Source organism: Prionailurus viverrinus, chromosome C1, assembly GCF_022837055.1.
Source record: "Prionailurus viverrinus isolate Anna chromosome C1, UM_Priviv_1.0, whole genome shotgun sequence".
Lineage (NCBI taxonomy): Eukaryota > Metazoa > Chordata > Mammalia > Carnivora > Felidae > Prionailurus > Prionailurus viverrinus.
Window position 1 is genome coordinate 199,352,090 of NC_062568.1, and position 13,485 is coordinate 199,365,574.

General features: G+C 38.4%; 1 protein-coding gene across 14 annotated transcripts in view; it reads left to right on the top strand.

Annotated features, from left to right (window-relative positions):
* EIF4G3 (eukaryotic translation initiation factor 4 gamma 3) overlaps positions 1-13,485 on the top strand; it is a 315,733-nt gene that overhangs the window by 296,275 nt on the left and 5,973 nt on the right. For all 14 annotated transcript variants that reach the window (XM_047873067.1, XM_047873072.1, XM_047873080.1 and 11 more), the window contains 2 exons: positions 514-612; positions 9,059-9,205. In XM_047873067.1, coding sequence (XP_047729023.1) covers positions 514-612; positions 9,059-9,205 — 246 coding nt within the window. The remainder of the gene's footprint in view (positions 1-513; positions 613-9,058; positions 9,206-13,485) is intronic.

Consider the following 13,485-nt stretch of genomic DNA (forward strand, 5'->3'; position numbering starts at 1 on the left):
TCTCCGGTTAGGCAGCGTGATCCTGATCTGTTGCGAAGAGGGATTCCAGTGAGGCTTGATGTATGACTTTAATAGTGGATACATATATATACCACTAGGAAAAGAGACGCTGTTGAATTTATAAACTCTGTGAATTGGACTTGTTTTAGGTGATTATATTCATAAATCCCAAACTGAGCTTGCAATTTCCTAGATTAGTCATCTGACAAAATTAATTATTGAACCTTAAACAGCTATACTTCAGCCATTCACCGTTACATTTACTACATACATTCAGACATCTTGGTGTGAGAGCCAGGAGTCCTGAGAAACTAACTTTATATCAACAAGGGAAAAGTTTTGATTTTTCACTCTTTATATTTCTATACTCTTGACTTCAAGCAAGCCTTTTCTCTAATCTGCCCCCACCCCCTCCCCGTGCCTGTCCTCCTTCTCCTCCTCCTCTCTTCTTCCTCTTCATCATCATCCTATCTTTATATAAAAGTAAATGGACTGGACTTATCTCTGTTTTAGAGCCATAAGAAAGTGGGAGCCCTATGGAGGGAGGCTGACCTCACCTGGAAGGACTTTTTACCAGAAGGGGAAGATGTACATAATTTTCTCTTGGAGCAGGTAAGTAAGAACAAGGCTTATGCCTTTCTGTTTAATAGTAGTTGGTCTGGTTCATAGAAAAAATGAAGGTAATTTCATTAGTAGTCCAGTATTAAAATTAGACCAAAATAGGAATTATGGTCAAGATGTCATTTTAAGTCCATGCTTTAGGGCCACTCAACTATTCACTCATTAGATAATAGATAAAAAAATAAAATTTAAAGGACTTAGCCACACACAGAGAAAACGAGCTGCACATCTCCATGAACCAAAAAATGAAATTGACAAATAAAGCGGGGGTAATAGGGCTAAAGCGGCAAGTCTTCTGAGCTCTGGGTCTAAATGCCACTAGAGACACCTAGACGTTATTTCGGTGAGGAAATGGGGACTAGAATGCCCCTTACAAGGTAGAAAATTGGAGGACAGACATACTTCATGAAGCCAGGTGGGAACTCCACAGATAGACAAACGATACTCTTGCAGCCAAAACCGTAGCTAGGCTGTCCACTTGGTAACTGGATCCAGAAATCCACAACAAGGCAAAAGGCCCATGGTCAATATAATGAAGTTCTAAATAAGGAATGGTGGAGCATCAGAAAGAGGCAACCATAAAAATACTAGACAAGGAAGAGTGACCGAGAAAGGAAACAACTCTCTCTCAAAATGATCACAATCTGAAAATTAGTATATTGAGCTGGATAAAGACACACTGTGTTAAGTTAATATGGACATTAGCTTCCTTTTGGTTATCGTCCAGATACACTGGAGAGTGCTTCTGCCAAAAGATAAGAGCCTAGATAAAACATGAGTTATCTTGCATTGCTGAGCTGATAGAAAGTGAAGGCATTTTCTAAGGAAAAAAATGAGTGAGGAGAAAAGCCATAGATGAAACCTGAACTCTTAGCAATAAGCATACATGAGGGGCTTGTTTGTTTCATTGCCATTGTAAATGCTACCAGAGATGTTGGAAGAGGTTGAAATGGTCCTAGTTCAGTACTACCCTGGCTCCCAAAAGAAGCAAACAAAAATGCTTTTTGGAGAAAACATGCTCAACTTAGGTCTCTTCATTTTCTACTAATTAACATTATCTAAATATATAGTTAACACTTAAGAGTTCATTTTAGTCTGTGACGAAACAAGTAACCATGAATGAGAGTAAACAGACAAGAAATGGTAGGTTTAGTCCCCAAAGACATGAAATAATGGAATTCTTAATCAGAATATAACATAACGCTGTATAAAAAAGAGGAATTCACAAAAATGTGCAAGCAACCAAACACTAGTCAAAATGACTGAGAAAATTTGGAAAGAAGAAGAAAAGAAACTAAGGTAGATTTCTAAGAGATACTATGAGATTTAAAGGATAAAATGAAAAGGTCTAACATGTCTAATTGGAATCCCAGAAGGAAAAACAGAGGGAATGGAGAAGAGGCAATATTTGAAGAGATTATGGGTGAGACTTTTCCCGAACTGATAAAACAGATGAATCTATACAGAAAGCACATGTATACCACAGAGGGTGATTACATTTCAGTGAAACTGCATAACATCAAAAACATAGGAAAGATTTTAAAGTAGCTAGAAAGAAGTACGTCACCTATAGAGAAACAGTAGAATTTGCAGTAGTAACAGTGAAAGCCCGAAATGGTGGAGTAATCTCAAAATGTTGAGAGAATATCAGTTTATTTAGAATAGTCTTTCCAGTGAAACTAGCATTTAAGAATGATGGCAACAGTGGCACCTGGGTGGCTCAGTCAGTTAAGTATCCAATTTGATTTTGGCTCAGGTCACGATCTCACAGTTGTGAGATCAAGCCCTGTGTCAGGCTCTGTAGTGAGGCTGGAGCCTGCTTGAGATTCTCTCTCTCTCTTTCTGTCTCTCTCTCTTTTCCTCTCTTCTCCCCCAACTCACACATGCTCACTTTCACTCAAAAAAGAGGTAAATAAATTAATAAAAAATAAGAATGAGGGCAACACATATTTAAAGACTTAACACATTTCTGAATAACTCATGAATTCCGCAAAGAAATCATAAAAGGCAGTAAGAAATATTTGACTCATTGATAATGGAAAAACACAACATATCAGTATTTGTGGGATACCACAAAAGCAATACTTGGAATGAAACTGTTAGCACTGAACACTTGAATTTAGAAAAGAAATAAGGTCATAGGTCAGTGATCTCATTTTTGACCTTATGAAATTTAAAAAAGGAAGAGTAAATGAAACTGAAAAGAAATAGAAAAAGGAGGTAATAAAGATCAGAGTAGAAATCAGTGAAACAAACAATAGAGAACAGTGAGTGAATTCTAAAGCTGGTCCTCTGAGAAAAGAAAATTGTGAAATCTCTAGCCAGACTAATCAGTGAAAACAAAATTTAAAAAGAAGACATCAGTTACCAGTAGAATGAGAGAGGTGATGTTGTAATGTTTCTAAACATAATAATGGATACGAGGGATTCATGAATAATTTTTATGCCAATAAGTACGTCAACTGAATTGAAATGAACAAACTTCCTGGGAGGTACAAATCACCAGAGCTGACTTGAGAATAGATAACCCTGAGTATCTGATACACTGAAGTAGTTAAAAACATTGCCACAAAGAAAACTCCAGGCCCTGATGTTTTTACTATTGAATTCTACCAAACATCTAAAGAAGAAATAATACCAGTTCTGCAAAGAATTCTTCCAGAAAACTGAAGAGGAGAGATTACTTGCCAATTCATGGCCTATGAAGCCAGCGTTACTCTAATAGCAAAACCAAAGACATTTCAAGAAAACAAACTATAATAGGCCAACTATTCCTAATAAATGCAAAGAAAAGTTTTGCAACAAAATTTTCACACATTAAATCCAACACTATATTAAAAGATTAATCACAACCAAGTAGCATTTAATCACAGGAATATAATGTTGTAAGATTCATAAGTCAGCGTATGGATGTACAGAGGATGAAGAAATAAGCAGCTCCAGAATTCCTCCCTCCACCAAAACAACCATTGAGCTGGCAAGATGTGTTAGGATCAACTATTTTGGAATTGTGGAGTTGAGTCAACTGTGCAGTACCAACACCAGAGGAATGCTTGATGAAAAAGAATCTTGCAAATTTCAGTAACTTGGGTATTTTGCATAGAAGCTATTAGCACCTAGACCTGTGGCAGACAGTTGGGGAGATGGTGGCACTCCCTTTCTGGTGCCAGGTTGAGAAATCAAGACCTTATCCTCAAAAGATTGGTGCCATGCCTTTAAAAAAACATTTTTTTTTTTATGTCTTTCTTTTATTTTTGAGAGAGATAGAGTGCAAGTGGGACGAGGGGCAGAGAGAAAAGGAGACATAGAATCTGAAGCAGGCTCCGGTCTCTGAGCTGTCAGCAGAGAGCCCGATGCAGGGCTCAAAACTCACAGATGGTGAGATCATGACCTGAGCCAAAGTCGGACACCCAACCGACTGAGCCACCCAGGTGCCCCAGTGCTGTGCCTTTTAATCTGCTTGGCAATTTACTGAAGGTTTAGTGCAGGGCCTGCCCATTGTTTTAACTAGTCAGGCCAAAGTGGTTTCCTGAATGGTGTCTGTCAAGGAATTCAGAGAAATGGAATGTGTTTGCGTGCGTGTGTGTGTGTGTGTGTGTGTGTGTGTATACGCACGCACGCATACAGTCCCACCCATCCCACCCCTCTCTTTTCTCTTTGGATCCAGACTTTCACTGAAATTTCTACAAGGTCACTGGCTGTCTGAGGAGATAACAGATCAGAGAGACTGTAATGACCACACACAAGAAGGAATGCAGTCTTTGTCTAAAATTCACTAAACAGATGACTGCAACACTGACAATCCCTCACAAAGGGAGAGAATCTGATATCCAGAGTTACACATTACAGTATTCCAGATGTTTAGTTGTCAACAAAAACAATTAGAAAGCATATAAAGAAACAGGAAAATGTGACTCATTCACAAGAAAAAAGAAACTGACAGAGAAAAGTATTCCTGAGGAAGCCCAAACGTTGGACATACCAGATGAGGAATTTAAATTAACTGCTTTCTATCTGCTCAAATTGCTGATGGAATCCATGGACAAAGAACTAAAGGAAATCAGGAGAATGATGTATGGTCAAATTGGGACTTTCAAGAAGGAGGTAGAAATTATAAAAATGAACCAAATAGAAATTCTGTAACTAAAAATTTGTAATGGCTAAAATGAAAAATTCACTAGAGGGGTCCAACAACAGATTTGATGGGGCAGAAGAAAGAATCAGCAAACCTGAATATATAGAGCAGTTGAAATTGCTCAGTCAGTCAGAAGTCACTGACTTGTCACTAAGTTGCTGCCATGGAAATCCATCTTTAATTTTTGAAATGAAATTTTTAGCATGGTTATATGAAATTATGAGTATCACCAAATTTTTAAAATAAAATCCCCATAGTTTATTTTCTTAAATAAACTTTATAATAATACATAGTGGAAAATTAATTCATTAAACACATAAAGGAGACTTTTAAAGAAGAAATTGCTCAGTCTGAGGAACAGAAAGAAAAGGGAATCAGGAATAACGAACAGCACCTGGGGACCTGCGGGACAGCGTCAAACATAACAACATGAGCATTAGAGAGTCTCAGAAGGGAGAAGAGAGAGGAAGGGGCAGAAAAAATACTTGAAGATATAATAGCCAAAAACTTCACGAATTTGATCAACGATCAGAAGTTACATATCCAGGAATTTCAGTGAACTCCAAACAAGATAATCTCAAATCTCCAAATGAGATATACTCCGAGATATTTTACAGTAAAACTTTTGAAAGACAAAGACCAAAAAAAAAAAAAAAAAAAAAAATCTTTACAGCAACGAGAAAGAAGTGACTTGTCATGTACAAAGAATCCTCAGTAAGAGCCGACAGCCAGTTTGTCATCAGAAACCATGAAAGTCAGGGAGCACCGGGGTGGCTCAGTCAGTTAAGCATCCTTGGAGTGTGATTTCTTGGTTTCAGGATTGTGAGTTCAAGCCCCATGGTGGGTGTAGAGATTACTTTAAAAAAAAAATTTTTTGTGTGGTACCTGGGTGGTTCAGTCAGTTAAGTGTCTAGCTCTTGATTTCAGCTCAGGTCATCTCACGATTTGTGAGATCGAACCCTACATCTGCTCTGTGCTGATAGAACAGAGCTTGCTTGGACTTCTTTCTCTCCCTCTTTCTCTGACTCTCCCCCACTCATATGCATGCTCTCTCTCTCTCTCTCAAAATAAATAAACATTAAGGGGCACCTGAGTGGCTCAGTTGGTTAAGGTCTAACTCTTGTTTTCGGCTCAGGTCATGTTCTCATGGTATGTGAGTTCAAGCCCTGTGTTGGGCTCTGTGCTTGGGATTCTGTGTCTCCCTCTCTCTCTGCCCCTCTCCCACTCATGCTTTCTCTTTCTGTCTTTCAAAAATAAATAAATAAATATTTAAAAAATAAACATTTAAAAAAATACTTTAGAAAATAAAATGCTAATAAATGGTAAAAACATAATAGGATGAAAATTTTTTTTAACAATTCAAGGTAGTTTTTTCTTTGTGTATCTGGGGAAGGTATAGGAATATATCAAAGTGTTCAAAGGTATTAGAGAAAAGCTTGTGCTAATAATCTTTAATATTTTAATCTGTGGCTTTTGCATAGTGAAGCTTCATAAAGTAAAGCATAGTTACATATCACATTGCCTTATACCCTTGAGAATTACCAATAATTTTGATTATTTTTTTAACTACCCATCTAAAAATTGAACAATTTTGACATATTTTCTTTTTCGATATATAGTATATATGTACAATCATAATTTTATGTACATGTATCAGAATGGCATAAAAAAATCATCAAATTTTCAAGTGAAGTATTATAATTATTTTAAGTTTTATTTCTTTATTTTGAGAGAGAGCATGAGCAGGGTATGAGGGACATAAGGAGAGAGTGAGTCCCAAGTAAGCTCTGTGCTGTCAGTGTAAAGCCCAATGCAGGGCTCAAACTCACAAACCCTGAGATCATGACCTGAGACGAAATCAAGAGTCGGATGGATGATGTTTAACTGACTGAGCCACCCAGACGCCCCATAAAATATTATTTTTTAAAAATTGAGGTGAAATTCCTATAACATCCAGTTAGCCATTTTTTTTCCAATTAACCATTTTAAATTGTATAATTCAGTGGCATTTACTGTATTCACAATGTTGTGTGACCACCACCTAAAATATTCTTACTGCAGAAGAATTGTCAAAAATTTAGTCATCTGAAGGTTGAGAATCCCAATCAGGCTCTGCGCAGAGCCCCGTGCCAGGCTCGATCTCCCCAACTGTGAGATCATGACCTGAGCCAAAATCAAGAGTCGGACTTTTAACCAACTGAGCCACCCAGGCACCCTCAGAACATTTTTTGTATAATGGCAGTTACATAACTGGAGTTTTTTTAATGTTTTTTTTTTAATGTTTATTTTTGAGAGAGAGAGAGAGAGTGCGCATGCAGGTGGGGGAGATACAGAGACAGAGAGAGAGAGACAAACAGAAGGATAGAATCCAAAGCAGGCTCTAGGCTCTGAGCTCTCAGCTCAGTGCGAGGCTGGAACTCACTGACTGCGAGATCATGACCTGAGCCAAAGTCGGACGTTTAACCGACTGATCCACCGAGGTGCCCCAATTAGAGATCTTTTTTTATTCTTTTTTTTTTTTTTTTCTATTAAATGAAGAGATAGCTCTTCCCATAACCCTTTGAGTTGTCTTTCTTTAGATGTGTCCTGTGGTCAGATGGTTTTCAATTCAGGATTAAATTATCTCCTGGAAAATTTGGTATGTCATGTCTGTGAATTTTTTTTGCCCGTGTGTAAGTACAATGGGAGCAACTGAGATGCTTGTACTTTGTACCATTGGCATCAGGACCATAAAAGAAGCTGAGATTGGTGTGTGAGCAGCACTGTGTTTTGCAGTGGAAACAGTGAGTGGTCCCTGCTAGGAAGGGGCTTTTCCTTTCAGGTTAGTGGGTGACCTACCACCACCTACCAGATGTATGTTCCTGGAGCCCTGTTGGTGCCCAGTGCAGTGCACATGTTTAGTCATTGAGCCCTTGGAATTGACTGAGGTTAGTGGTGGTCTTCCCCCTCAGGATAGGTTCTCCTGGTAGAAGTGGCTGAGTTGGAATTGTACCTCCAACCCTCACCCCCAACCTCACCCCCATCTCTGACTCTAGAGTCCACATATCTGTGCTCCATCAAGCTACTTCTTGTGGGGCCTAAGACTTACAGACATGGTAGAGTGAACCAGTATTCTGGGAGAATTTGAAAGCATGTACACTTGTGTTTATGCTTTTCAGGGCCATTGTCATGGATGTGAGACAATAGTCAAATAACTCTTCTCAAGTATTTAAGAACAAAGTGAGAGTAGCCTTGGGCTACCAGGATCTGAGGACGGGAACAGTGAAGCCAGTGCTCCTCACAGGGCTGAAGAGCTCTCTGCATGTGTGTAGGGTGCTTCCAGGTGCCCCGGATGCCCGCCGCATGCTGTTAACGGTGTGTGGATGGTCCTCTGAAGGCTGAGGCGAAGGCATTTCTGCACTGGGTTAGACTCGCACAGGCCATGATGATGTGGTTCATTGAAGTAACTACATATTTACAGTCATTCTCCATTCCAGAATATTCAGTCCTTTGAAATTGAATGATTTGTGTGGGAAAACGATCTTTCATGCAATACTGATAAAACCCTTTATTTTTTATCTTTTTTTTTTAATGTTTACTTATTTTTGAGAGAGAGAGACAGACAGACAGAGCTTGAGAGGGGAAGGGCCAGAGAGAGAGGGAGACACAGAATCTGAAGCAGGCTCCAGGCCCCAAGCTGTCAGCACAGAGCCCGATGCGGGGCTTGAACTTACAGGCTGCGAGATCATGACCTGAGCCGAAGTCGGACGCTTAACCAACTGAGCCACCCAGGCACCCCAAACCCTTCATTTTTATTGTCCTCCCTACAATACACTGTGTTGAGGAATTTTACAATGTGGTCTCATTTCTCTTACTTGGATCACAATGGTGTTTGAAGGACATAACCAAAATTAGATTTTTGACAGTTGTTCTGTGGCTGTGCTGATACTAAACCATAGGCTGCAGAAGGAATTAAATTGTAATTTAGCTAGTAATCCTGCCCTGCCTTAGAGCTATATCACTGCTAAGAGCAAGACTGAAGCTCAGAATGATTTGGAGGTGGTCATAGCCACAGAGATAATTCTCGGGGTTTTGTTGATTTGTTGTTTTTAAGGAGAATCTGAGATAGACAGTATAAAAAGTTGGAGAAATATTCAAGAAAGATAGTGGAGTAATAATCTTTCAGTACTATAAATAAAAATTGGCTTCTACTGATCATTTTGATCCCATGTAAAAGAGAAGATATAGCCCATGACTTTGTTTTCCTCTCAGGGTGTTACTAATACTGACTTATATTAATACATATACCATTTTATGTTTCAGAAGTTGGACTTTATAGAGTCTGACAGTTCCTGTTCCTCTGAAGCACTTTCAAAAAAAGAACTCTCTGCTGAAGAGCTATATAAGCGACTCGAGAAACTCATTATTGAAGACAAAGCAAATGATGAACAGATCTTTGACTGGGTAGAGGTATAGAGATTATGTCATCTTCCCTGATATCTCTGCAAGAAAGATTTTTGTGGGATCCCTTTAATTCACATACAGGCTTATCTCACAGATAGTGAGGGTTCCTTCCGTTCCAGACTGAACACAATTAAACGAATAGTGCAATAAAGCGAGTCAAATGAATGTTTTGTTTTCCCAGTGCATGTAAAAGTGATGTTCACACAATACTGTAGTCTCCTAAGTGTGCAATAGCATTATATCTTTTTTTAAATTTTTTTTTTTTTTTTTTAACGTTTATTTATTTTTGGGACAGAGAGAGACAGAGCATGAATGGGGGAGGGGCAGAGAGAGAGGGAGACACAGAATTGGAAACAGGCTCCAGGCTCTGAGCCATCAGCCCAGAGCCTGACGCGGGGCTCGAACTCACGGACCGCGAGATCGTGACCTGGCTGAAGTCGGACGCTCAACTGACTGCGCCACCCAGGCGCCCCAGCATTATATCTTTTAAAAATGTATATAATACCTTAAAAAGTACTTTATTGCTATACAAATGCTAACCGTCATCTGAGCTTTCAGTGAGTCATAATCGCTGATGACAGGTCATTGTAACAAATACAATAATAATAAAAATGTTTGAAATACTGTGAGAGTTACCAAAATGTGACACAGAGACCCAAAGTGAGCGACTACTGTTGGAAAAATGGATGGCACCCTTAGAATTTCTTGATACAGGTTTGCCATCAACCTTCACTTTATAAAAAGTACAGTATCACTGAAGTACAGTAAAGCGAAGCGCAATAAACCAAGTATGCCTATACCTTCTCTTTCACTTCATAGGAGTATTTAACTTTAATGGAGTTCGGTTTTATTTTTTCATCTATGTGTATTTGAAACTATAAGACTTTTTTTTATTCTTAACAAGATTCTTAACAAGCCTTTAGGAAGGCAAGTAAAACTATTCAAAACAGAAGCCATTTTTCTGGTTTTATCATAATATGTAATTATTATGAATTGTGTTGGCTTTCATCTTCATATTAATGCTTCCTTCTGAAAATTTTGAACCTTACTTTGTGGAATCTATTGATCATGTCTCTTTTTAAATCTGGTACTGTATTCCTTTAGTAATTCTTGTTTATATAAGTATATTTTATTTGTACACATTTTCCATGGGATCATATAATCAAGTTGAAAGAAAGCCATGGAGGGCTAATGTAGTCCCCTCCCTCTTGTATAAAACCTCTTTTGTAGTCCTTGTAAATGGGTTGTTTCTTTATCCTCTCTCAGACATTGAGAAAAAAATGAAGTTTCTGATAATTTGGGGGTTTTGTTTGTGTTTATAGATTTCTTTTTACTATTTTTAGATTTTTTAAAAATTTTTAATGTTTCTTTTTGAGAGAGAGAAAGAACGTGAGTGGGGGAGGGACAGAGAGAAAGAGGGAGACAGAATCCAAAGCAGGTTCCAGGCTCTGAGCTGTTAGCACAGAGCCCAACTCAGGGCTCAGACACGAACTGCGAGATCGTCACCTGAGCCAAAGTTGGACACTTAAGCAACTGAGCAACCCAGATGCCCCTAAATTATTTTTTTAAGTAATCTTTACTCCCAACGTGGGGCTCAAATTAATGGCTCTGAGATCAAGAGTCACATGTTCTTCCAACTGAGCCAACCAGGCACCCCTAGTTTAAAGGGTTTTTTTAATCAGTTTTCCTCCATGTCCCTATAAGATAAATCTATTCTGTCACCCAGCTGGGAATCTTTTAATTAATTGTAATAGTTTATTGTTATATCCCTGTCTCTCTCTCTAGGCTCTTTCATCCTTTCTTGAAATCTTCATATCCACCCCTTCATCTGGTTACCCTTATCCAAACATAGCCTGGATTTTCATTATCCCTCTCACAAGTGACATGTGCAAATTGAGCATGATTGCCAGATGTGATCCAACATTCGGAGTTAGGCAGTGCTGTTGCCTTTTTTGTTTTGGTCTCTTTGCTTTTGGCAGGCTCACCACACTGAACTCAGATTGCTCTTTCAGTCATATAGTACCCATTCTTTTATATTCTACAGTTGAGTCATCTCTCCCATCTGGAGCTTACCGCATTGGTTTTTGAACCAGAATGGGGCTTTTAAAATTTATTGCTGCTTATGTTCATCTTCTTAAATTAGATACAAGTTTTTGTCTGTCAGGACATTTTAGATTCTGACTTGTTCATAAAATTTCCTTGCCATCTTTTTCACTTTGTATCCCCCATACATTCATTAGTATGCCAACTTTATCCTCATCTAAGTTAGGGGCAAAATGTGTGAATGGGGTAGGGCCGGGGACAAAGTAGCATCCTTTTGGGGACAAGATCCCACCCCCAATCCCATGGGTGTCGTTAACCTGTTTATTATTTCACATCATTCTGCTGTCTATTTCACTTTTTCATCATGCCCATGAGGGGACAGTTATCATTAAATAATTTGTCAAATACCTTGCTGACGTCCAGAGAATGTATGCTTACATCTTTCTGAGCTACCGTATACTAACCAAATCAGAAAAGGATTGCAGGTTGGTTTAGCATCTCTTGTTTTTCACGTACTTACTTCTTTATTCCTCTTGGTGTAACCATCTCTTTCCTCTCTAAGACTTTTAACCCATTGTTGCAGAAGTTAGCATAGAATCGGCATCTGGCTTTCTGGTATGTTATTGACATGCCTCATTTTCAATTTTAGAAATTAAGTTAGTGTTTACATATTTAACATTATTGTCTCTCGCCATTTTTCATAGATCACCCTCATTTCAGCCATTTGGTCTTTTATGTTTTCATGTATTGCAAAATGATGCTATTTCCACCTCTTCATTTACTTTGGGCTTCACTTTTTTATATCATTATTCTGCCTATTCTAGACCAACAAGTATTCTCAAAGAGAAGACAAAGGGTAAATTTCACTGAATGTAAATTATACTAATAAAGACTTTCAAAAAGGAGGGAGCAAACAAAAATGCAATAGTAGCTGAGCTCACAATACATGAAAAGATTTGTCACTCTGTGTTTGGTACCAGTATTATGTAAATCTGATTTTCCTTAATCTAACCTGGTTAGCAAACCCATCTTTCTTCTTGTTCTTGCCCATTCTCGTTAACATCTTTGCTTAATCTGAAGTGTTTCTGACATTATTCTTCAGGTCTATTCTATTCTTGAATATTAGAATTACAATATTTAGCTTTATTTGGTGGAAGACATATGCAATTTGTTCTTTTTTTTTAATTTTTTTACATTTATTTATTTTTGAGAAAGAGAGAGACAGAGCACAAGTGGGGGAGGGACAGAGAGAGGAGGAGACACAATCCAAAGCAGGCTCCAGGCTCCGGGCTGTCAGCACAGAGCCCATCATGGGGCTCGAACTCACAAACCGTGAGATCGTGACTTGAGCTGAAGTCAGATGCTTAACCAACTGAGCCACCCAGGTGCCCCGCAGTTTGTTTCTTTATAACAAAACAAAGGCAAATGGTTTGGAAGTGGTATTTATTATCTAATTATATTTAGCTAATTTGTTAATTTTTTTCAGACTCTACTTGAAATCTGAGCATTTGGGGATTTCAAATGATACTCAGTATTTGAAATAGCTCTGTCAGCCTGTTTATAAAGTACTGTTGAGCCAACAAGTAATGGTGTGTTTTTATTCTCTCACTTATTCAAAAATGATTGTTCAGACTTTGCAAAAGTAATGTCAGGGCCTAGACCAGTCTGGCTTCAGTCTGAATAAAGTTGTTGTTGTTTTTTTTTTTTTAAGAGGTGTAAACCAGTAACCCACTATAACACATAAATCATCAAATCTTTTATATGTGGCATTTGCCCCATCCTGTCCCCATCCTTAGCTGTTAGCAGTGGCACCACATGTTTCTGTTCTCTTGGAAAAGATTGGTAATGAAACCTCTTCCTGTAACACAGCCCTCCGTGTGCAGAGAGCGGCTGGTGTCCTGCAGAGCTGGCCATCCGACTCGATTCGTTAACCCCTCTCTGCTCTCACCAAGTGATATTCGAAGTTAGGCATTCAACAAAGAGAGAACTGCTCGTTAATCTGTGTCAGTTTTACAATTCACAAACATTTAACTGATCTCCCAATATCTTTGAAATTCTTAGCTTTATAACACAGAGGTTTATAATGACACCCTAATTTTTTTTTCCTGGCCAGTCATTTTAAGGCTGACCCTTCCAGTGGAAAATAGTATGCTGTGCTATTAAAAGAAGCTGACACAAGCATTAATTCTTCACAGGCATAAGGAACATAAACTCTGAAAAATGTATGAAATACCTGCCTAGAA